General features: G+C 53.3%; 1 protein-coding gene across 2 annotated transcripts in view; it reads left to right on the top strand.

Annotated features, from left to right (window-relative positions):
• Positions 1–205: 205 nt before the first annotated feature.
• KLRG2 (killer cell lectin like receptor G2) overlaps positions 206–24,371 on the top strand; it is a 32,587-nt gene continuing 8,421 nt past the window's right edge. Inside the window, exons 1-4 of one of the 2 annotated variants that reach the window (XM_041751252.1) lie at positions 206–353; positions 14,780–15,878; positions 22,224–22,325; positions 22,731–22,876. In XM_041751252.1, coding sequence (XP_041607186.1) covers positions 15,203–15,878; positions 22,224–22,325; positions 22,731–22,876 — 924 coding nt within the window. In that variant the 5' untranslated portion in view covers positions 206–353; positions 14,780–15,202. Of the gene's footprint in view, positions 354–770; positions 880–14,779; positions 15,879–22,223; positions 22,326–22,730; positions 22,877–24,371 lie in introns of those variants that run through there. The other variant, XM_041751253.1, reaches the window with a different exon arrangement.

Below are 24,371 nucleotides of genomic sequence, written 5' to 3'. Positions count from 1 at the left end.
CACCGGAGGGCGGGGGGAGGGGGCGGAGTACACAGGAGGGCGGGTTGAGGGTGGAGGAGGCGGAGCACACCGGAGGGCGGGGAAAGGGGGCGGAGCACACCGGAGGGCGGGGGGAGCTCCGTGCTCAGCCCCGCCCCCTGCTCGACCCGGGCCCTCCCTGTGCTCCGCCCCCTCCCCCTCTCCCCCCTCCGGGAAGGCGCCGGGCGTTCCCTTTTCCTCCTCAGGCCGCCTGCGGGGCAGCGCCGAGTGGCGACGGGTGCGCCACCTTGACACACGTCGCCACCTAGTGACAGCGGGATGCGCTGCGGCGTCCGGACGCGGAGCCGCCCGCCCTTAGGGGCTCGGCCGGTCGGGTCAGTGCGGGAAGGCGTCGCGGTGGGCAGGGGCCACGCCCAGGCCCTGCGGGGGCGGCGGAGGGTGGCCCTCGGCTCGCCCGCTCCCCGCTCCCCGCTCCCCGCTCCCCGCGGCCCGAGGACGAGGACGAGGACGGCGGCCTGGCCAGGGCCCCGCGTTGAGCGCCGGGTCTTCCGGGGGACTTCCGGGGGGCTCGCCCACGGCCGCGGGACACTGCGCGAGCAGGCCTGGCCTGGGGGAGCTCGCTGTCGTCGGAGCCGGGAAGGGGCCGGGCCCGGAGGAGCTCCTCAGGGTCTCCGAGCCCGCGGCAGGCCTGCCCTCCCGAAGTGCCAGCGCCCGGGGACAGCCCCGGAGAGCCCGCCCCCCGCCCCCGCCGCGCAGACGCAGCGGACACGTGCCCGGCCGCATGGTTCGCGTGGGCAGACCCCGGGCCCTGCTTTTAGACGCCCCCTGGACCTCACGACGGGTTTCTCGCATGCCCCGGGCTGGCTTCGTGGAGGGAAGCTGCTACCGGCAGAGAACCCGGTGGGAACTCAGCTTGGGCCGCTCGCTGCTGGATGAGGGGTGGAGGGAAAGGGAAGGTCGCTTTATTCTGGAAGCCGGCAGCTGGGCCGCCGCTGGGCTAGTCAGCACCTTCGCCATCCCCTGAGGGGTGAAGCCGGGGGGGTTGCAGGGGAGGGAAGGCGGCTGCACGCTGGAGAGGAGGTGACCTGGTCCTTAGTCCCATGTTGTCGGCACGACCCCGAGCAGACTTGCTGGTGGCTGCGGCCGCTGATCTTACCTTCCGAGGTGGTCTGGAGCTTCACCCCCCCCCCCCCCCCCCCCCCCCCCGCCAAGCCCTGCAAATCTCAAAGTTCTGCGGCCGACCAAGGGACTTCGGTCCGCAAGCACCGAGGCCATAAGCTTGAAGCGAGGTAACCCTTAGGACTGGTTGGCATGCTGATACAAAATCACCCACACCCTTTAAGGGAGCAGCTGCATTCCAAGCACTGTCCTCCCAAGGGCTGATGACCCCCTTCCCTGCGTGAACTTGAACTGAGAGAGAAAGAAAATTCTCAATAGGCACCACTCAATAAGCCCTGCAGAGAGAGAGCCTTGGCCTGACTGCTGGGGTTCCTCAGATTTAGAATATGGGGTATTCAGCAACTCTTACCCACAGCTTTGGACCTTCGCTGCCATTCTTGGGCAACAGGAGAAACCCCCCACCCATATAGGAGAAGTGCAAGTAGATGCAAAGATAGATGCAAACTGAGGACAGAAAGGGCAGTCAGAGCTGCCATGGCTGTTTGTGCAAGTTGCTCACTGCACAAGGGCACCTGATGGGGGGTGAGGGGTGAGAGGTGGGTACCCGGCGCTCGGATCTGGATCTCAGCCCTTACCTGACCACAAAGCCCCCCAGCCTGGCAAGGGCTGTGGCTGCCCAGAGGAGGGTGAGGACTCTTCAGATGCCCCGAGGGTGTGCCTTTTCCTTCCTGCCACCCTTGGGGAGTTTCATGACTTCTTTGGTGAAAAGGCTCCTGCGTGGAGCCCCAGCCCAGGATTCTTTGGTTTCTATGGGCCACAACTCACGGCACTTCTCCCACAAGTAGTAACTCCCTTGGAGGTACACAGTGTGTTAGCTGGGGGTGCAAACTTTTCCAGTGTTTGTGGTCTTCATCGGGGGCACTGCTGAGGAATAATGTCAGTGCTTTTGTAGAAGCCTGGTATTTGGTTATGAGGTTTTTCAGGTAGAAAATATGTATTTGCACTGTTCTCTTGATTCTGACCTGGTTCCTTAAACCAAGCTGTGAACAGCTTGCCCTCATTTCTCTTGTTCCCAGAATACTTTTCTTTAAAGATTTTTTTTATTTTTTTTTAATTTTTTTTTTTAAGATTTTATTTATTTATTTGACAGAAAGAGAGAGAGTGTGTGTGCGCATAAGCAGGGGGAGGGGCAGAGGGAGAGGGAGAAGCAGGCTCCCCGCTGAGCAGGGAGCCCCGATTCCATGGGAGGGGGTTTCCGTCCCAGGACTCTGGGATCATTACCAGAGTCCAAGGCAGACCCTTGGCCAAGTGAGCCACCCTGGCATCCTCCCAGCCCCCCACCCACCATAACACTTTAGGCAAAGACACTCCACTAGACTAAAAGGTCATGATAGTCCCTGTGGACAGAGATTAAGGTGGGCCCAAAGGTGGATTTATATTTCTTCCATCTGGTCTATAAAATCTGAGTGCTTAAGCACTTTTTGATGTTTGAAATGGGTGAGGTATTTCCCCCTGACCTACCAGAGGACCAGGTAAACATACGCATTTCCTAAGGCTGCTGCAGGAAAGTACTAGGTAGTCCCAGGTGGTGTGGACCACAGAAACGTCCCACCTCACACAGCTGGAGTCTTGAAATCCAGGATCAGGCAGTCACCAGGGATGGCCCCTTCTGAGGGCTATCAGGGAAAACCTGCTCCTTGCCTCTCTCCCAGCCTCCAGTGGTTTCCTGGTAATCTTTGGTGTTTTCTGGCTGTAGATACGTCACACCAGTCTGCCTTTGTGTTCACATGGTGCTCTCCCAGTACGTGGGTCTGTGTCCAGATCTCCCCTTTGTTAATTTACAGTTCTACTGAGTTAGGGCCACCCTAATGGCCTCACCTTGACTAATGGCATCTGGGTGACCCGATCTCCCAATCAGGTCACATTCTGAGGTTCCGGGGGTTGGGATTTGCACATAGGAATTTGTGAGGACATAATTCAGGTGACAACACCAAGAACTGCAAACAGGACAGCACTAAGATCCGCATATTCTACTCACTGCCATGGTGACAGGAAAAGGGATGTTGGAAGGAAGGGCAAGTTCAGCTCATAAAAGCTGTGAGCAGGATGCCTGGGTGGCTCAGTTGGTTAAGTGTCTGCCTTCAGCTCAGGTCATGATCTCAGGGTCCTGGGATTGAGCCCCATGTTGGGCTCCCTGCTCTACAGATAGCCTGCTTCTTCCTCTCCTGCTCCCCGAGCTTGTGCTCTCTCTCTCTGTCAAATAAATAAGTAAAATCTTTAAAAAATAAAAGCCACAAGTAAATTTTTCTTTCTGCATTAGGTTTGTATCAGGATTGTGTCTTATCTGCAGGTAACCAATAAAATCTCCAAGTCAGACAGACAAGCCAAGCCAGTCTCTTACTCCTGTGTTCCCAGACTGTAAAGAAGAGGAGGGGTTTCAAAAGGCAGGATAGAGGATCCCTGGGTGGCTCAGCAGTTTAGCGCCTGCCTTTGGCCCAGGGCGTGATCCTGGAGTCCCGGGATCGAGTCCCATGTCAGGCTCCCTGCATGGAGCCTGCTTCTCCCTCTGCCTGTGTATCTGCCTCTATTTCTCTCTGTGTTTCTCATGAATAAATAAATAAAATCTTAAAAAAAAAAAAAAAAAAAAAGCCAGGATAGAGCCTGAGCTGCCTCCATGGCCAGGGAAATGTATGTGTCTAGAAGGCCTGGCCAATCTGGACTGCCTGAACCATCATGGACCTTGCAGATCGTTATCCCTTTGGCTTTTCAAATCATAAGTTTTCTTAATCATCATTGTGAAGTGTCCTTAAAGTTAACAATAACTGCTTGTTGTAGTTTAGTAGGAGTTTTGCTTGCAGAAATAACTCTGGCTGCAAATCAGTGTTTATTTTTACTTTTTTTTTTTTAAAGATGTTATTTATTTGAGATAGAGCACAAGCCAGGGGGCAGAAGGAGAGGAGAAGCAGACTCCCCACCAAGCAGGGAGCCCGACATGGGGCTCGATCCCAGGACCCTGGGATCATGACCCGAGGGCTGACTCTGACCCAGGCACCTTTGCAAATCAGTGTTTAATTCTTGAGCATGTGGCCAGAATGACTATCATGCTATCTGAGTCATGGTGTTTGAGTCATTTAAATCTGTCACATATAAAGTCATCCATAAACCCAGTTTGGGGCTCTGATGACACAGATGGAGAACAATCCGCCACCAATGGCCTGTGAAAGCTTCATGGGCAAAGATGCGGTGGAATCAATAAGCCACTAGTTAGAGCTTTGTCCTGTAGACCAAAGGTCCTTGCGTTGCTGTTCGTGGGTGGCCTTCAGGGAATTTGTGACCCCCCTGAAAACTGCAAAAATACACGTATTTTACTACAGAGAGGAAAAGACTCCCAGCTTTCATCAGACTCTCACAGGAATCTATATACAAATCAGTTAAAAACATCCAACCTTCCTGACTGTCATGCCCTCACCCATCTTTATGCTAAAACAGTAAATCCAATTTTCTTCTAATGTGTAGGTGTTCATCATGAAATTTAGAATTGTTAGCGAAGGGAGCAAGACCTTTAAACTTGACGGTGGTCAGTCTCCCGGTTTGGACCTTGAATTTCCTGTCAGGGTTTTATATATATGGATTTATAATTTAGAATGTGCAGGGTAGGTTCTTGTGGACGTGAATTGGCATATGATGTGGTCCCCTGTGGCCTGGGATCTCTGATGGGTCCCCACTAATAGAAATGTCTATTCCTTTAGGGAGAAGCAAGGACCTTGATGGAGCCCGTGGACTTGGTTCCAAGACTGTCAGGGACATAAGACCCTTCCCCAAGAAGTTTGCGTCTGTAGAGGGTTTTTGTTCATGTCAGCTAGAGTTGTGTGGCAGACGACTTCTGCTTGGCCAAAGGATGCGTATGTTTGTAATTAGGACAGAAACGCGTCCAATATAATCTGTCTCTCTGTGTCTCTCTCTATCATGCTCTTACTTGTTTGACCCTCCTCCACCAACTCTACCCTATTACATATGTATGATATTATATGTATGTATAATGGATAGTATTCATGGTACACAGTAGAGAAAGTTCTGTCTGCATTATAAAAAGGACAACCAAATACCAACTTTTAAAGAAACAAAATAGGAAATTTTAGCAAACTGTTTTAATTATTTTCTTTAGTAGATTTCCTTCACAGCCAGAGATCTTCAATAGCCTCCCCATCAGACATTACTTCTTAACTAATGGGTTTGACTTTTACTTTGGGGAGAGAAGCTTCTTTTTCTCTACTTGCTTGCATTTTTACTTCAATGTCTTCTAGAAGGCTTGGGTCATTTTGATGCACGTGTACAGTTTCCCAAGATCTCCGCCTTACTGTGTGCTGTGACTGTCTCTCTCTGGCCTTCCCTCTCCTTGTGTTTGACAGGCTGGCAATCATATTAGGCTCATTACTATGCAGAACTGTACACCATCTGCCCAAATATTCTAGCTGTTTGGGAAGCGTTTGCACAATACCACCAACAGGCAGTATGGCCTAATGACATGCCCGTCCCTGGCCAAGCCTTGTGCAGCAGGGTTAGCATCAATGTTCTTCCTGTTGTGTGCTCCTGGTCTCTGTTAAATGCCTGTGTTGTTAACCTGGGCCTTGGAAGGTCCTTACAACTCCCACTTCCAGGGCAGTGAGGGGACTTCAGGCTCTTTCTGGGCCGTGGTAGGTCAGATATGAAGAGTCTACACCTTGAGGGTGGTCACAACAGGTGCAGGAGAGGTTGGCCCAAGTGTCCATGGTCGTGCAATGTCCAGGCTGTGGGTTTCCCCTGAGGGGGAACGGCTCGGTCTGTGGGTCAGAGGTGGGGTCAGACTCTGTCAGACTCCTCAGGCCCTAGGGACACATGCTTTGGATTAAAGCCTGAGGGAAGATCTGGCTGTGAGGTGTTCTGGTATCAGGACTGGCAGGGAGGAGTGGCCGTGACGTGGGGACAGCATGTGGAGAATCCCTGAATTCTGGGGCTGTTCCCTTGTGAGGGGAGAGGGTGTCCCTGGGGAGTCACAGTGCTCATGCAGGACCCTCCTTTCTCTCGCATGGACAAGTCCTTGAGTGTTCGAGGCCCTTCAGATATCTGAGACAAGTGTCGGGAAGCAGGCCCACCTATCCTGAGGTGAGCAGAGGGGGTGGAGGGGACGTTTAGAGGCAGGTGAGAGGGAGCCATCACAGAAGCAGAACAGGACTGAGAAGGACCAGGGCCCAGCAGGGCACGGAACTCTAAGCTTTGGGCAGGCGACCCCACACCTCAGACAGGGACCCCATGCCTTGGACAGGCAGAGGCAGCCAGGTCAGTTCAGTTCTGATAGAGCCAATTTCAGCCCAACCCAGGGGAGACCGACCCCCAGCTGGTTATGGGGTTGCCAAGGCCTTGTGTCTGGTCTTTCATCCTGAGCAGCCCAGAGCTGCCTGTCGGCTCCAGCGCTGCTATCTAGCCTGGCATCAAGCGGCCCTGCTTCCCTGGGGGCACCCCCCTTTTAGATCCAGGTGGACCCAGAATCAGGCTCTTGTCCTCCCTGAGCTCTGCACAGTCTAGCCTGGAGTGGGTAGTCAGGGCCGTGCAGAAAAACCCCCTCACATCTTCTCCGTAGCGAGTTACCCACCGGGGCCCCGGGCACAGGGTCCAGTAGAGGGGCTCTTGACCAGGGTGTGCCCCAGCAGCGCCGGCTCTGAGTGCTTAGCCCAGGGGCACACTTACCTAGACTGTACTGTGAGGACTGAGCCCCCCTGGAGCCGAGCACCTCCTCATGCCTGCTCCAGCCAATGGATGGGAATAGTCTGATTCGCGGTTAGCCATCTTACTCTCCTATTGACTCGACACCAAAAAAGAGGATTTTCTGCTTCTTTCTCTTCGCAGGACAGTTGGACTTTTTGTCCTGAAAATGACAGTGTTCCTAGCCCCAAGGGAGAACTGAGTGTCTTATTTTTAAAAGCCTTGATTTATAAAATAATCATAGCACAGGAGATTTGGGATAGAGGAGGGAGGACTTGGGATTGAGTCCAAATAACAGCCCAAGGCTGGAGGATACTGGGTGAGGACAGGTGTTCCCACAGTGCCAGAGACCTGCTCCCAAAGGGCGGGGTGGCAGCAGGGCCTTCCAGGGGCAGGAGGGGGCGTGGGGGGATGAACAGGCATGTGTGGAGGCTGCCTCTGCATCGTGCAGCTCGGGAAGGCGGGCCAGGAAGAGGAGTCCATGACACTCACACACAAAGGTTGTACTAGGGTTCTTTAGAGAAATAGACTCAATAGGACATACCTTGGAATTTCTCAGCCTCTATCATTGGGTGAGCCAATTCCTCATACATATTGTAAAGGATTATATTTATTACAGGATATTAAAAGAAGTAGCTCACCCAATGATAGAGGCTAAAAAAAATCCCAAGATCTGTATTCAACAGGCTAGAGACCCCGTAGGCCAAATTTAGGGCCTCCTCACCAAGGTGCTCCTGGGCATTTGCTCTCAGACCTGGTGATGAGGGTCTCCCCCCAGCCCATGGGAGTCTTTTACACACTTGTGATATGAGGTGATGGTTGCTGCTTCTCTGAGTCTCATGTCCCCTGCCTCCCCCTAGTCTCCCGGTGCTTGCACCTGCCGGCATCCAGATTGTTTCAAGTGCTGAGCCCAGATGCATAGAGAGTAGCCACGGTGGGAACCATGGGGCTGTTATCCACAGGAGGGTTAGGTCCACCCCAGATGTTACCGAGGGCTGTGTATTCACACACACACACACACACACACACACACACTAGTTGCTCATGATCCAACATGCATGCACTGCTTTCCATGGGAACATTTCTAGGGGTGGAGCTCCCAGCAAGAGAGGATCTTTGTTTTGACTTGCAAGCAGGTAGCTGATGACTCAGGGAGATGTTTTCCTGCTCTTCTAGAAGTCTCCTTGGATGAGTTTGCGTGCATCCAGGTGGAATGTTTTTTCAGTCCCCGTTGCAGCTGAACCCACACACCTGACTAAAAGGCACTTTTGTCCCTCCATCGGAGCCATGTTAGGCTCTCCTCTGCCCAGCCTAATGCAGGCAGATCCTCCCCTAAATGAGGCACAAACTGGACTGCCTGTCACTCCCAACTGATGGCTAAGGTCTCAGAGAGCAACAGAGACAAGGCCAGGGCTGCAGAGTGGGTGTGCGGCCAGAGGAGCTTGAAAGTGAGCCTGCTGAGTAACTGGGCCAGTACCTCAACCTCAGCCCATCTCCTGACTCACATGGACCAGATCAGTGAGAGTGGGGGGTGAAGCCTCTAGGGCACTGAGGTGTGGGGTTAGGCCGGCCAGATGCGGGGAAGGAGGGAGAAGAGATAACTTTGGGAGTCAGAGATGCGTGAAGGCATCCTGGGCAAGCTCCTCCAGCTCTCCAACTGTTTCCTCACCCCTACAGTAGGAATTCTAGTGCCTTCCTCACAGTTATGACACAGTAAACAGACACAAGAGCTGAATGCGATGTACAAACTTGATTGCATCCTGGTTTGAAAAAAATTGGGGCAATTTAAATATGATCTCTTTAGTATCGTCTAGTATGGAGTATTTGTTCATTTGTTGGTTCGAGAATGGTATTATACTCATATACTCATTTAGGAGAACAAGAATTCTTTTCTTTTTTAAAAGATTTTATTATTTATTCATGAGAGACGCACAGAGAGAGGCAGAGACACAGGCAGAGGGAGAAGCAGGCTCCGTGCAGGGAGCCCCAGGCGGGACTCCATCCTGGGACTCCAGGATCACACCCTGGGCCGAAGGCAGCCGCTCAACCACTGAGCCAGCCAGGCGCCCCGGAGAACATGAATTCTTAGGAAATGCATGCTGAAGTATTTAAGGGCGAAGTTTCCTGAGGTGTGCAGTGCACGGAGATGGTTCAACAAGCAAAAGCGTGTTTGCAAGGAGACAAAGACAAAGCAAATATGGTGAAATGCTACCTGCTGAAGCTAGGAAGAAGGTATTCAAGGGCTCACTGTTTATTCTTTCCATTTTTTTCTTAATGTTTAAAATGTGTCAAGAGTTGGAGAGAGGGACGCCTGAGTGGCTCAGTGGTTGAGCGTCTGCCTTCGACTCAGAGCCTGATCCCGAGGTCCTGGGATCGAGTCCTGCATTGGGCTCCCAGCAGGCCACCTGCTTCTCCCTCTGCCTGTGTCTCTGCCTCTCTCTGTGACTCTAATGAATAAAATTTGAAGAAAAAACAGGGGAGAAAAAGAATAAATGAACAAGGTATGCCAAGCAGCCTACACAGCGCCCATTCGGCAGTATTGTATAAATATTCACTAAGCCACTGGGGGTGACAGCAGCCAAGAACCAGAGACGAACATGCCAAAGTCTGTTCTGGGAATACAGCAATGATTTCTAGAAGGCCAGAGACAAACGCTAAACAGCAAAACAAGTTTGTGAATTTGTTAACTAAGCTAGTGCTGAAGTGCTCTGAAGACAGTCCCCAGGTGAGGGACAGGGGACCAGGGGAGTGGGAGTGCCTCTGACAGGTGGAATGTGAGCTGAGGAGAGACTGTGCCAGGGAGCTGGCCATGCAGAAACTACCCCCCCGCCATCTGTGTGTCCAGGAGCCCTAGAAGGGCTCAGAATGTCGGAGGGGACATCAGCCAAGAGCCTGTGGGAGGGGGGTGTTTGCTTCCTCCCTAGGAGAAACCAGCCATGCTTTAGTTTATGCTTTTATAACTCTTGGGTCTGTTCAGACAAGTCAGATACCATCACTGTCCCTGGCCCAGTGAACTCCATGGTGCGAGGGCAGGAAGGAGTGACAGGGTGCCTGCGGAGCCACTTCCTGGAAGCCGCCCATGATCTGGAACTGGCCCCACAGGCAGTCTCAGTGGCCCTTTACACAGACCATGAGACTGGTAAAGACACTTCTCGGTAACACGATTAACAAATGGAGGTGTGGTCAACTTCATAACTAAAGAAATGCAAGTTTTGTATTTTCACCCAGCAGATTGCTAAAGACTGAGAAAAATCATATCAGAGCGCCTGGGTGGCTCAGTGGTTGAGCGTCTGCCTTTGGCTCAGGGGGTGATCCTGGGGTCCTGGGAGTCTTGCATCGGGCTCCCTGCAGGGAGCCTGCTTCTCCCTCTGCCTGTGTCTCTGCCTCTCATTCTGTGTCTCTCATAAATAAATAAATAAATAATCTTAAAAAAGAAAAGAAAATTGATAATATCCAGTGCTGGGGTGGGGGTGGGGCTTTGGGGAACAGCCCGTCATCTGTGGTTCCTTTAGTTTCTTATATAGAATTTGGGGAATTTTGACCACACTTGGGCTCAGCAGTTCCATTTTGTTTTTTGTTTTTTGTTTTTTGTTTTTTTAGCAGTTCCATTTTGAAGAAGCTGTCCTGAAGATGTCATCAGTTGAATTTTTAAAAACAAGGCACAGGGATGGCACTGAATTATAACTGTAGCTTTTGCAGTGATTTTGCAGAAACAGGACTGCCTGTCCAAATGTCCGCCGGCAGGAGACTGCTTGAATACATGATGTCTGCGTATGGATTTAATATGAGTAAAGTTTTGGAAATATATGTATAGGGCAGCCCCGGTGGCTCAGTGGTTTACTGCCGCCTTCAGTCCCGGGCCTGATCCTGGAGACCCCGGATCGAGTCCCACGTCGGGCTCCCTGCATGGATCCTGCTTCTCCCTCTGCCTGTGTCTCTGCCTCTCTCTCTGTGTGTCTCTCATGAATAAATAAATAAAATCTTAAAAAAAAAAAAGGAAATATATGTATATATAATAATGACATAGGTAAGATAGGCATAGAAAAAATCCGGAAGACTCTATATTGAAATATTAATAACAGAGATGTCTGGGGCATGAAATCACTTTCCATAGCATGTATTTCTGTAATATTTAAATTTTGTATCACAAGCATGTATTGCTGTTATAAGCAGAAAAAAAAAAAAAGGCTTTTGACGTGGGAGAGAAGGATGGAAGGAAGGATGACGACAGCAGACAGTGGTTCTCCTCTGGGGGCAGCCAGGATCTGACCCCAACTTGAAACAGCTGGAGAATTCATCTGCCTTAGGGCCTCCCACCAAAGTTGTCAGTGGCCTTCTGACGACAGCACCTGCAAAGCTGGGCCTTCTCCCCAGGGAGCCCCGCCAAGCCCAAGGCAGCCAGTGGTTGAATTTGGGCTTTCTGCCACTTGCAGTCGGGAGTGGCCAATGATGTCCTAACTTGAGGTAAAGAACGGAGGTAGGGGGAAGATAGTCCAGGGGCTCTTGGAATCCAGACCTGTGGACAAGCAGGCTCTAGGAAGGGCTGAAACCAGGGAAACTCCAGGGACCTGAGGAGGGGTTTGCGGGTCCTCTCCCCAGGGAGTGGCCCTACTGGAGTTTTGACAACTCCTCGCCCTGGGTCTCTCAGATCAAGTGTCAGAATTCCTTCGAGGGACAGTCTGATTGGCCTGGCTGTGTCGGCCACAGGATGGGGGTGCAGTGGGGGCGCAGAGACCACCTGCATCCGTCCAGGTCCAGGGCAGGCAGCCATGTGGACGGGTGACTTGTTTGTTGTGGCTGCCTGCAGTAACACGGTGACACAGACGGGGCCGCATAAACAACACAAGCATGTTATCTCACAGCTCTGGAGGCAGGAAGTCCAAGGTCAGGGCGCAGGCAGGGTTGGTTCCTTCTGAGGTCTGTGGGAAGAGAATCTGTCCTGGGCCTGTCTCCTGTCTTTGGGGGCTTGCCAGTATCTTTGGCCTTCCCTGGCTGGTAGACACATTGCCCTGATCTCCACCTTCATGTTCTCACAGCGTGCTCCCTGTGTGTGTGTCCCAACATCCCCTTTATATAAGGACACCCCTCATAATGGATTACGGAACCAGCCTACTCTGGGAGGACCGCATCATCAGTCACTGCCCTAATTTCAAAGTCACATTCTGAAGCTTGGGGGATTAAGACTTTAACATATGAATTTGGGGCAGGGCAGGGTGGAGAGACAAAACTCAACCCATACGTAACTGTTGTGGTCCAGGTCCAGAGAAAGATTTGGGCTGCAGGGAGAGCTGGAGGAGAGTCAGTGACCTCCTGGAGAGTGAGAAGCCTCTGGGAGCAGATGGGAAACCAGCAGAGTGCAGTGTTAGGAGAGCCACAGACCTGTGGCTTCTGAAGAAGAAATCCGCTGGATTTGGTGATGCGTGGTGCCCTTCACAGGGAACATGTGGGTGGACTCGCCAGGGCAGAAACGCTGCAGTGGTGTAGGAGGGCTTGGGATATGATGGAGTGGAGAAAGTGAGTGTTAAAGTATGTTGGGTGTGCAAGGAAGAAATAAGTGTTACCTGGAGGAGATAGGGACCAAGGAGGCATTTACAACCTGCTCGTGTTTACTGACGATGGGAAAGAAGCTGTAGAAAGGGAGAGACTAAAGGGGAGATCATCATTGTGCCAGCTCACCAGAGTGTGCCCAAGCTGTGAACCCACAGGCCAGGGACCCTGCTCAGTAAATATTTGTGAAATGCAAGTGTGCCTGCACACCAGAGGAGACAGGATCCTGAAAACAGGTTCGAAAGACTGGGCAGGGCCACATTTTGAGTCCACTGTAGCTTCTGCTCCCACTTCTTGCTGCCAGTGTTCACTTCACTTCCAGTGCTGTTTGATGCCAGTGCCAACCGTGGTCCAAATTCAAGATGGAATGTAGATGCCCTTGGGCGCCTCTGAGTCAGGAGCCCAGCCCAGTTCAGTGAGCTGTGGCCAGGGGAGCCAGGCTCTGGGGTATCCCCCCACAAGGTCACAGTAGCGTGTCTAAATTTTAAGCACATTGTGTTTTCCTCACTGACTCTTTCTGAGTCCAAACACCTGGAAGGTTAGAGATCCTTGATTTTATAAACTATTTGATAATTATTATCCCAGGAGGAGATACGTAAGGAGGAAGGCAAGTCAGGGTGCTCCTCTCCTAGCTCCAGGTCACACGATAAATAGACAAGCAGCCAATCTCAGCTTGGACAGTGACTACCTCTGAGAGGTAAAAAGGAGAGTAGGGACCTTTCCTTTATTTTTTATACTTTATATACTTGTGAATTAATTTTTACAATAATCTTTATCAGCTCTAAAAAAACCTTATAATATGCCATCTTTTTAAAACTGGATTTTTATTTAAGAATACACATAAATACATTCTCTTTCTAGAAAGTGGAAACATTACTGATAAGATTAAAATCTACACTATCTCCTCTGCCAACCCCCCAATCTGCAGCAGAATCCACGATTATTATCACTTTGATGCATATCATTTCACACCTTTAAAATGTATTTTCATGCATGGATATGTCCCCACATTAAATATATAGTCCAGATTTCTGAAGGGATGAAACATATTTTCATAGAGTACTTTTTTTCCACTGGACTTTTTCTCGCAATTACTTGTCTTCAGGGGCCATCCTTTCCTAGTATTCCAACTCCCGGTCCTCCTTCCTTCCTTCTCCCCTAGGAGTAACAAGTCCATGGTCTTAACAAATGCTGCTCCTAAAACCAATCCAATAGAAGTCCTCGGGGTAAGGTGGTCAGATTTAGCAAATAAAAATATAGGATGCCAGGGGCACCTGGGTGGTTCAATCAGGTAAGTGTCTGACTTGATTTCAGCTCAGCTCATGATCTCTGGGTCATGAGGTCGAGCCTCATGTCCTTGGGCTCTGTGCTCAGCAGGGAGTCTGCTTCTCTCTCTCTCTCTCTCTCCCTCTCTCTGCCCCTCCTCCACTCTCTGTCTCTCTAAAATAAATATCTTAATAGGTGGTAGATTGAATTTTAAGTTCAGATAATAATTTTTTAAAAGATTTTATTTATTCATGAGAGACAGAGACAGAGGGAGAAGCAGAGAGGACTCCATGTAGGGAGCCTGATGTGGGACTTGATCCGCGGCCTACTGGATTACGCCCTGGGCCGAACGCAGGCGCTAAACCGCTGAGCCACGAAGGGATCCCAATGAATAGTTTTTGTTTTTTTTTTTAAAGATTTTATTTATTTATTTATGATAGTCACACACAGAGAGAGAGAGAGGCAGAGACAGGCAGAGGGAGAAGCAGGCTCCATGCACCGGGAGCCCGATGTGGGATTCGATCCCGGGTCTCCAGGATCGCGCCCCGGGCCAAAGGCAGGCGCCAAACCGCTGCGCCACCCAGGGATCCCCCAATGAATAGTTTTTAAATAGAAGTACACACAGTGCTTGGGATATACTAAAAAGTATTGTGTTTCTGAAATTCAGAGTTAACAGAGTGTCTTCTGTTGTTTTCAATCCGACCTTAGGGTGCTTGTTAAAAATACCACTGGCCTCATCCCCTTGTGAGATGCAGTAGGTCCAGGTGAAGCCCAACCAGGAGTATGTGTACTTTTAAATGGTATTCAGGTCACTAGGCAGGCTTGGGAACCCTGTCCTGCACCACATCAGGCTGACTGGCCACCAGGCTCCTCTCCCTGTGAAAATACATCTTCATGCTTATTTATCCCTACTACCCTAACTCATTAAAAATGAGTTTTTAGTGAGTTAGGGTAATAGGAGTCATGCCTCCAAGAGTGGCTGTCCCTAGAGCTTCTGTGGGTGGGGAAGGCCTCTCCGCTGTGGTGCCTCTTCTGCACTGCACGGTCAGGACAACCAGCTCTGCTGCTGTTCCTCAGGCCGCCCAATTTCTTTTGGACCCGCTGATTTTCTTTTTTTTTTTTTTTTTAGGTCCCAGGATCTGTTACAGACTTGGCCAACAGCTCTCAGGCTATAACCCTCAAAATCAACAAAATGGCAGAGGGCCGTGGGGCTGGGGACAAAAGAAGAGGAAGGAGTCAGGCGGGGCTCTGGGTTCGCCCGCAAGCGCCCGATTCCCGTTCTGTGACCCCCGACGGCCCGCCCTCCCCCCTCCCCCCTCCGGCCCTCCCCCCTCCCGCCGCCAGGTGCGGGCGGCCCCGGGAGCCCGAGGGGCGTGGCCAGCAGAGCCCGCCCGGCCCGTCGCAGCGGGGGCCCTTGGGTGGGCGGGGGAAGCGGGGGGCGTGGCCTGGGAGCTTGACCCGCCTGGACCAATTCCGACCCGGGAGGAGAAATTGACTGGCTCCGGGGCTCAGGTGCGCTCGCTCGGCATCTCTCGGCCGCTCCGCTCGCCGGATGGAGCGGGCCCAGGCGGCTGCCGGAGGAGACCGAGCCGGGGCCGCGCTCCCAATGGAGCCCTTGGGGCGCCAGGTGCCCGGGCCGGAGCCGCCGCAGGTCCCCGCGGAGGAGCGACGGCCCGACAGTCCCGAGAGCAGCCCGAGTCCGGCCCGGGCCGCAAGGCAGGCGGCGGGTGCGGCCCAGGACCTCTCCGGCGGGAAGCAGGTGCCGTCGCCGCGTCCCGCGCGCCTGCGGCTCCCGCCCCCCGGCCTGGGCTACGGCGCCTTCCGCCGCCAGGCGTCCGCGGGCTCCGAGCCGCCGTCGCCCGGCCCCGCCGCGGCCGAGCCGGTGCCGGGGGAGCCGCCGGGCGTCTGGGCCCCGGTGGAGCTGCAGGTGGACGTGCGCGTGAAGTCCGTGGGCGCGGCGGGGGGCAGCCGCGCGCCCTCGCCCGCGCCGTCCACGCGCTTCCTCACCGTGCCGGTGCCCGAGTCCCCCGCCTGCCCGCGCCGCGCCTTCCCCGCGCCCCCGCTCCTGCAGCGGCCGCCGGCCCGGCCCGAGCGCGGCCCCGACGCCGAGCCCCCGGGCGCCCCCCCGGGCCGCGGCCGCTGCCGGGAGCCGGGGCCGCGCGGCAAAGAGGACGCCGCGCTGCTGCCGGGCGCCGACCAGAAGCTGCCCCGGGCGGTGGAGCTCGTAGGTAAGCGCGCCCCGCCCCCCGACGGCCCCCCTGCGCCCCGCCCCCCGACGGCCCCCCCGCGCCCCGCCCCCCGACGGCCCCCCCCCGGCGCCCCGCCCCCCGACGGCCCCCCGGCGCCCCGCCCCCCGACGGCCCCCCCGGCGCCGCGTCCCCCGACGGCCCCCCGCGCCCCGCCCCCCGACGGCCCCCCGGCGCCCCGCCCCCCGACGGCCCCCCGGCGCCCCGCCCCCCGACGGCCCCCCCGGCGCCCCGCCCCCCGCCCCCGACGGCCCCCCGGCCCCCGCCCCCCGTCCCCCGGCGGCCCCCTGCGCCCCGCCCCCGTCGGCCCCCCAATGGCACCCCGCCCCCCCCGACGGCCCCCGGCGCCCCGCCCCCCGACGGCCCCCCCGGCGCCCCCGCCCCCCGACGGCCCCCCCGGCGCCCCGCCCCCCCGACGGCCCCCCCGGCGCCCCGCCCCCCGACGGCCCCCCTGCGCCCCGCACACACCCCGCCCCCGGCGGCCCCGGCGCCCCGTCCCCCGGCGGCCCCCTGCGCCCCGCCCCCGTCGGCCCCCCAATGGCACCCCGCCCCCCCCGACGGCCCCCGGCGCCCCGCCCCCCCGACGTCCCCCCCCCCCCCCCCCCGCGGCCCCCGGCGCCCCGCCCCGCTGCCCGGGGTCCGCCTGGCCCGCACCGCCGGAACTGCACTGCGTCATGGCGATGAACAGCTAAAATCTCTTTCCACCGCCCCCCCCCCCCCCCCCCCGCGAGGACTGTCACCTCCCCTCGGAGTGTGCGTGCTCGGTGGAGCAGGAGGGGGGAGGTTTCCAGGGGCCGGGCGCGAACCCGGGCCCCGGACTCCCGGCCCTCTCGCAGACCCCCGGCTCCGTCTTCCCCCGACGGCTGTTGAGGAGCCTTTGGCCCCAGACACTCCCCGAATCACTAGCTGCTGCGCGGGGGCTCGGGCCCAGGCTGCTGGGGGCGGTGTGGCGTGGAGGGGGCCAGAGGAGGGGGGCGCTGGGGGAACCAGGAGGCCGGAGGGGCGCCCGGGGGCTCACTTGGTTCTGCCTCGAGTCTTGACTTCAGCTCAGGTCATGAGCTCAGGGTCGTGAGATCGAGCCCCTCCCCAGCTCTCTGCTGGGCGTGGAGCCTGCTTAGGATTCTTTCTCCCCCTGCCCCTCTCCCCTTAAAAAAACAAAGAGAGAGAAAAAGAGACTGGAAAAGAGGTAAGGAGTCCTGGACAAGGAGCCAGGAGGGAGCGGTGGGTGGACTTGGAGCCATGGGCAGCCTTCTCCGAGTAAGCGTGGAAAATGAGTGGGATTTGGGGGTGGCGGAGGCCACTTCTACCTGGAAACCTCGGGAACAGAGGCCAGGACACAGAGTGCCAGAAGCTGGGCCAGGTGAGGGGAGGACCAGGCCAGACAGGCCGCAAAGCCCAGGGTCTCTGCTGTGTCTTAGTCTTGTGTGGCGTTCGCAGACACGAATCACTTGGGCTTTTGCAGGGTTTGATGTGAGCGCATTTTCTGAATGATGGTATAGTGTCCTTTTATTTTTATTTATTTTTAAAGACGAGAGAGAGGCAGAGGGAAAAGGAGAGAGAATCTTAAGCAGGCTGCACGCCCAGTGTGGAGCCCCCCATGGGGCTCCATCTCACCTCCCTGAGATCGTGACCTGAGCCAAAACTAAGAGTCGCAGGCTCACCCCACTGAGCCACCCAGGCGCCCTGGTGATGTGTTTTCTATCGCTGCCGTAACAAATTGCCACAAACTTTGTGGTTTTAAACAACGCAGATTTATCATCTCACATTTCTGTAGGTCAGAAGGCTGATGTGGGCTCACGGGTGTAAAGCCAAGTTGGCAGCAGCACTGTGTTCCTTCCCGGGGGCTCTGGGGGGAGATTCTGTTTCCTTGCCTTTTGTAGCTGGAAGACTCTGCATTCCATAGTTCATGCCTCTCAGAATATTCAAAGTCCGCAATGTTTGGCTGATTCCTTCTCCTGCCCTCTCTGGCTCTCCTCTTCTGCCTCCCTCTTCTGTTTATAAGGACCCTTGTGGTCCTGTGAGGCCTACCCAGAAGATCCAGGAAAAATCTCTGATAAGCAACCTTAACTCCAACCAGAACCTTAAGTCCCCTTTGCCACGTAACCTAACTTACTCATAGGTTACGGGGTTTAAGACATGGGTGTCTTTGGGGGGAGGACATGATTCTTCACAATGCATCTACAGCTCCGTGTCCGATTAATTCAACCGCCTAGGGGACACCTGGGTGGCTCAGGACATGATTCCAGATTCCTGGGATCGAGTCCCACATCAGGATCCTTACATGGAGCCTGCTTCTTCCTCTGCCTGTGTCTCTGCCCCTCTCTCTGTGTCTCTCATGAATAAATAAATAAAATATTTTTTAAAAATTTCGGGGATCCCTGGGTGGCTCAGTGGTTTAGAGCAGCCTTCGGCCCAGGGCGTGATCCTGGGGTCCCGGGATCAAGTCTCACATCAGGCTCCCTGCATGGAGCCTGCCTGCTTCTCCCTCTGCCTGTGTCTCTGCTTCTCTCTCTGTGTCTCTCATGAATAAATAAATAAAATCTTTAAAAAATAAAAATAAAAAATAAAAAAATATAAAAAATAAAAAATAAATTCAACCGCATAGGACTAAAACAGCCCAAGGACAGGTCAGCCTGCGATGGAGCCAGGAGGGCTATGGGCAGGGAGGACTCTGGAGCTGAGAGGGAGAACAGAGGCTCCGGGAGGAGGTGTCTTTCGGAGAAAGTGGGGCGGCCTAGGAACTCCAGAGGTAGTTAGAATCGTGGTGGGATTGGGCAGGAAGCATGTGCTCAGTGCTGGGTGCATGGGGGAAATGGGACCCAAATGGGAGGGTGATGCCCAGCATGGTCCGGTCCAGCTGGAGGAGCAGGGGTTTGTGGTAGACTGCTCTGGAGGCGATGGCACGAGAGCAGACCCTCACTGGCACGAGCCCTCTGAGTCCACCCGTGCCAAGCTTTTTATTTGGAAGTTTCCATTATTTTTTTTTAAGATGCCTCCCCTCACATTGAATAGCCTTTAAGTCCTACAAAACCTGGTTCCACCCTGGGCCACCGGATTTGACTAAGAGGAAGCAGTGTTGCAGCCACGGGTAGAGAATGTGGCAAATTTCAAGATGGACTGGCAGCTGGAGAGTAAACAGGGTGTAACATCAGGGATGTCATTCCAAGATTTGGGAAGGAAATTGAGTGGAAGCCAGAGTGGGGCTGAAGGGAGGGTGCTGGAGAGAATAGGGAATGTGTGTTATTCTTCCCATGTGGGACCGGGTGTGTTCGCAGCCACGGAGATTGGAAGCGGGGAGAAACAGGGTTGAGAGGGGACTCGAGCTTTCTCTGTATTGCCATGCTTATGTAAGGAGAATGTCTTGGCCTCCCTGTGAAATTCGGAATTGCTTTTGCAAGGGGGCAGGCGGGGCTTCCTCTGCCTGGAGGTTGGCAAGGTGTGTGGGGCTGCCTAACCCACTGTATTTCTTTTATCCATTCTTTTCTGAAAGGCCAGGGCTGAGTTCAGTGTCGGGTCACGGTAATTCTACTGACCGAGGTGATGGGTAGATTTGTTTTCCTTTTCTTCTCCAGGCCTTTTAGTTCTGCTTTTATTTTAAGACTCTCAACTTCTATGTATCTTTTATTTATTTATTTTAATGCTTTAAAAAAAAAAAATTCATTAGAGACACAGAGAGACAGAGACCCAGGCAGAGGGAGAAGGAGAATCAGGCTCCATGCAGGGAGCCCGATGTGGGACTCGATCCCCAGACTCCGGGATCACTCCCTGGGCTGAAGGCAGGCGCTTAACCACTGAACCACCTGGGCCTCCCTGTATCTTTTACTCCAAGCAATTTCAAATCCCCTTTTTTTGGTAGCAGCTCCATCGAGTTGTAATTCATATAATGGTACAATGCACCCCCTCCTAGTGTAGCATCCAGGGGTCAGCAGTACAGACACAGAGGTGCACAATCATCCCCAGTGTTCATCGGGTTCAGTGTGTTTTCAACAACCTGAAAAAAAATGCTGTACCTTTTAGCCATCGACCCCCCAACCTCTCACAGGCAACCCATCTGTGCACTTCCTGTCCCCATGGGTTGGCCTATTCTGAACACCTCCATAAATAGACTCCTATAATGTGTGTCCTTTTGTGACAGGCTTCTTTAGGCCTTCTTTTAGGCCTAAAGTTCTCAGTGTTCAGCCACGTTTCAACATGTACCAGCACTTCCTACCTTTTATGGCTGAATATTCTGATGGATATACCACATTTTGTTTATCCATGTATCAGTTGATGAAGATTTGGGTCAAATCCCTTTAAGAAACCAATTATCGGGATCCCTGGGTGGCGCAGCGGTTTAGCACCTGCCTTCAGCCCAGGGCCTGATCCTGGAGACTGGAGATCGAGTCCCACACCAGACTCCCTGCATGGAGCCTGCCTGCTTCTTCTCCCTCTGCCTGTGTCTCTGCCTCTCTCTCTCTGTGTGTCTCATAAATAAATAAAATCTTAAAAAAAAAAAAAAAAAGAAAAAGAAACCGATTATGTATTTAAAAAAAAAAACAACAAACTCCAAAAAGGTCACAGATGGAATGTGACTCTTCATCTAGCAGCATAACACACTTCCCTGTTCAGTCTTTGAAGCAAGTGTTTTTTTTTTAATGAAAATGGGAAATCAGGGACTTCAGAAGTGCCTATGCTTTGAAAGTTGAGTTATGATTGAAAACATGTTTTATGAAAAACCTTGGAAATGTGTCCCAGCTCTTTTGATGTGTGTGTTGTATGTATTCATGTGAAGGTATATATGAATATGCATGTGGTTTTAAGAATGGAATTAATCTTTTCAAAATAATAAAGTGTTTGCTGGAGAAGTAACTTCTGCTGTTTCAGGCTTTGGCAAAACCATGATGATTGAGTTCTAGGGACCCTTCCGCTGGATATGTGGCATACTCAGCCTTCATCCCTGAGATGTGGGTCCTACATGCCCTGGCAGCCAAGTGTCTGGGAAATTTAAATTGTACCTGAATCTAAAGAGAGGCCTCGGGGCGCCTGGGTGGCTGTCAGTTAAGCATCTGCCTTAGGCCAGGTCAAGATCCTGGGGCCCTGGGATTGAGCCCTGCATAGGAGGAAAAAAAAAATCCCTGCTCAGCAGGCAGCCTGCTTCTCCCTTTCTCTGCCTGCCGCTCCCCCTGCTTGTGCTCTGCTCTCTCTCTCTCTCTCTCTCTCAAATAAGTTTAAATTCTTTTTTTAAAAAAGTAAATAAATAGACTTCCTCTTGCATTAATTGATTTCATGCTTCTGTGTCCTGGTAGAGATCAAATTCAGAAGCGCTCGGTTCCCTTAGATGTTTCCGGGTGGGTAGCTGCTTAGAACTGCCGATGGCCGGGATTAACCATTTACTGTGTTTTCTTCTCCTTGTTCTCGCCTCTGGGCTTCCTGGTTCCTCACTCCATCACCAGAGCAGCATCTGGCATTCGAGTATGTTCTCTCTCGGAGCCTTCACCGGCGCCTTTCCTTCTGCCTGTCTCTGGAGATCCTTTCCTCTCTGCAGCCTCATTCCAGCTCTCTGGTCCCCAGGCCCTTGAGCGGCTAGTGACTGCCATCTGTCTACTGCTCTGCCACCTGCAAAGCCCGCCCGGCCAGATGCCTATGTACAGTGGCCCCCCGTGATCTGGAGAGATAGAAGAGGCAGGTGATTGCACTGTCAAAAGGGGCAAACACCAGGGCAGCCCAGGTGGCTCAGCGGTTTAGCGCCACCTTCAGCCCAGGGCCCAATCCTGGAGACCTGGGATCGAGTCCCACATCGGGCTCCCTGCATGGAGCCTGCTTCTCCCTCTGCCTGTCTCTCTCTCAATCTCTCTCTGCCTCTCATGAATAAATTAATAAAATCTTTTTTTAAAAAAAAAAGGGCAAACACCAAAACGTGTGTGGGGAGGCCCCCATCGAGTCAAGACTTGAACCCAGGTCTATGGAAGTTTAAACTGGACCTGCAATCCTCTCTTGTTTGGAACTTCATCTCCTGGCACCGTTTTGAGTTCAGAGGCCTTGCCCTGTCCTGGGTGGTGTTTGTTCCTTGTGTCTGCTGCATGTCAAGTGCTCAGCAGATGGTTGTCAGCCAATCGTTTGTTCTTTTTCTCGAAACAGACTCCCAGGTCTTCTGGTTATTTGAAAAGCCGAGTATCTCCTAGCATTTTTCTCCCAAATAGGAAGGTCTAGCCTGAATTGAGTAGATTTTCATGGTGTCTTGGGCTGGGGGTGGGGGGGTGCTGGTGTATGGGCAACCATGGTTCTGAGTTGGGTGTGGTTGGGACTGGCTCCCTCTAACCTGTCTCTCCTGGTTGTCCCCTCCCCCAGGGCTGCCTATGTACATGAAGTCCCTGCGCTGGGCCCTGGCGGTCATGGCTGTGTTTCTGGCCGTGTCCGCAGTCGCCATTGTGGCTCTGGCTTCTAGAGCAGGTATGGTGCCTCCTCTCCTGTCCTCCTCTGTCTACCACCAGGGCATCTAGTCCTTATAGCGGCTTGGTGACAATTAGAAAAAGACATCCCCACTGGGCAGATGTAACATGAAGACATGGGGCTCGGTGAGCAAAGAGAAGGAGAGAGAGCTCCTGTCTCCCCCGGACATGGCCCAGTGCCCTGACAAGCAGAGGTTGACAGCGGCCTCCCCGGGGGCGGGGGCCTTGGTGCACTGCACAGGCTCTACAGCCTGCCCAGGGCTCTGCCCACCCTGCTTGCCATCCCGTGGCTTGCCAGCCCCATGCTCCAGATTTGCCCCCTCACTCAATACGGTAGTCAGATTTTGATTTTTTTTTTTTTAACATGCGTACGTTCGGCTCTTCAGAGTGGTCTGTGTGCTTGCAGGGGCCAGGTGCCAGCCTTGCCCCCAGGGCTGGATGTGGTCTGAGGAGCACTGCTACTACCTCTCCACCGAAGCTCAGGCCTGGGAGGCCAGCCAGGCCTTCTGCTCGACTCACCATGCTACCCTCCCACTGCTGAGCCACACCCAGGTGAGGAGGGAGCAGTGGGCAGGGGGAGGTTGGAGGTATCGGTATAGAGCACAGATTCCTAGCGAAGATCTAGTCCAACTCCGCATTACAGAAAAAATCACCCAGGCCTGGGGAAACAAAGCAACATGCAGGAAGACGGGACATCAGGGCTCCAAGGTCTTCAACTTCCTCTTCATTCTAAGCAGTAGAGGTGGAGCTGGGCAGATGGGAGCAGGGATGCTCCCACCCAGCCTGTGGCCACACAGTAAACAGGGAGCAATCCCTCAGTCAGTGGTTCCATAAATATTTATCGAGCACCTACGCCGTGCTTGGCACTGGGGATTCAGCGATGATCCAGATCCCCCAGCCTACATCTCACACGGCTCACAGAGCAGTGAGTGAGGCAGACGTTAAGCAAGAAACCAGAGAGGGGCACCTGGCTGAGGGGCTCAGTCGGTAAAGCATCTGCCTTTGGTTCATGATCAGGTCATGATCTCAGGGTCGTGGGATCAAGCCCCCTTCTGCCTCTCCTCGTGCTTGTGCGCTTTCTCTTTCTCTGTCAGACAAAGAATCAAGTCAGAAAGAAAGAAAGAAAAAAAAAGAAAGAAAGAAAGAGAAAGAGAAAAATAAAGAAATAATAGAAATAGGTGTTCAATCATGATATTGATCTGTCCTGTGGAGAGGTATGTGGTGCTCAGGGCACATGACAGGAAGATGTGATCTGAAGGTCAAGGTGGGCCAGGGCAGCCTGGACCTAAAATTAACAAGAAAACCACAGAAAACATGTCAGGTAGCTGGCCAGACAGCCTCCTGGAGTGCTCCTTTCTTGGCTCCAGTCAGGACTGGTTTCTAACTAGGCCTTCTACACAGCTGTCGGCTTGGAATCTCGTCTCCATCCTTGGTATGTTTTTGCCTCTTTCCTGTGTGGGATGCCCATTTCCTACACCTTAAGACTTTTTCTTGGTTTATAGCCTTTTCTTGGTGGAGCACATACACTGTAAGTTTCCTAGAAAAAAAAGCGCATGCCTGGTAAATTTCTTGAGACCTGTCATATCTGAAGATACTCTTATTCTAGGCTCTTTTGACTGATAGCTTGGCTGGGTATAGAATTCTGGGGTAGAAATAGTTTTCCCCAAGAATTGTGCCAGATTCGCTCCATTACTTTCCAGCGTTCAATCTTACCATTTAATAAGTCTGATCCCCCGATCCTTTGTATGTGACCTTTCCCTCCTTAGCCCCCCACCCCCACATTTAGGGCCTTCACTTCTGTTCCCCCTCTGTTCTGATATTGAACAGTCATATCCCTTTGTCAGTCCTTTTCCTTTTCTTCTGCGTTGTTTGTAATTTTGAGAAGTCTTCTGGGTTCTTCAGATGTTCCTTGTTTCTGGTGCCCTGTTCGATTCAAGGATGCGATATCCTCTCTCATCTCCTTATAGATAGTACTTATATCTAACTTTGTTTTTGAAATTCGTTCTGTATTTCTGTATTCGTTCTGTATTCGTTCTGTATTATGTCT

Source organism: Vulpes lagopus, chromosome 4 (genome assembly GCF_018345385.1).
Source record: "Vulpes lagopus strain Blue_001 chromosome 4, ASM1834538v1, whole genome shotgun sequence".
Classification (NCBI taxonomy): domain Eukaryota; kingdom Metazoa; phylum Chordata; class Mammalia; order Carnivora; family Canidae; genus Vulpes; species Vulpes lagopus.
This window is presented reverse-complemented; position numbering and strand designations above follow the sequence as displayed.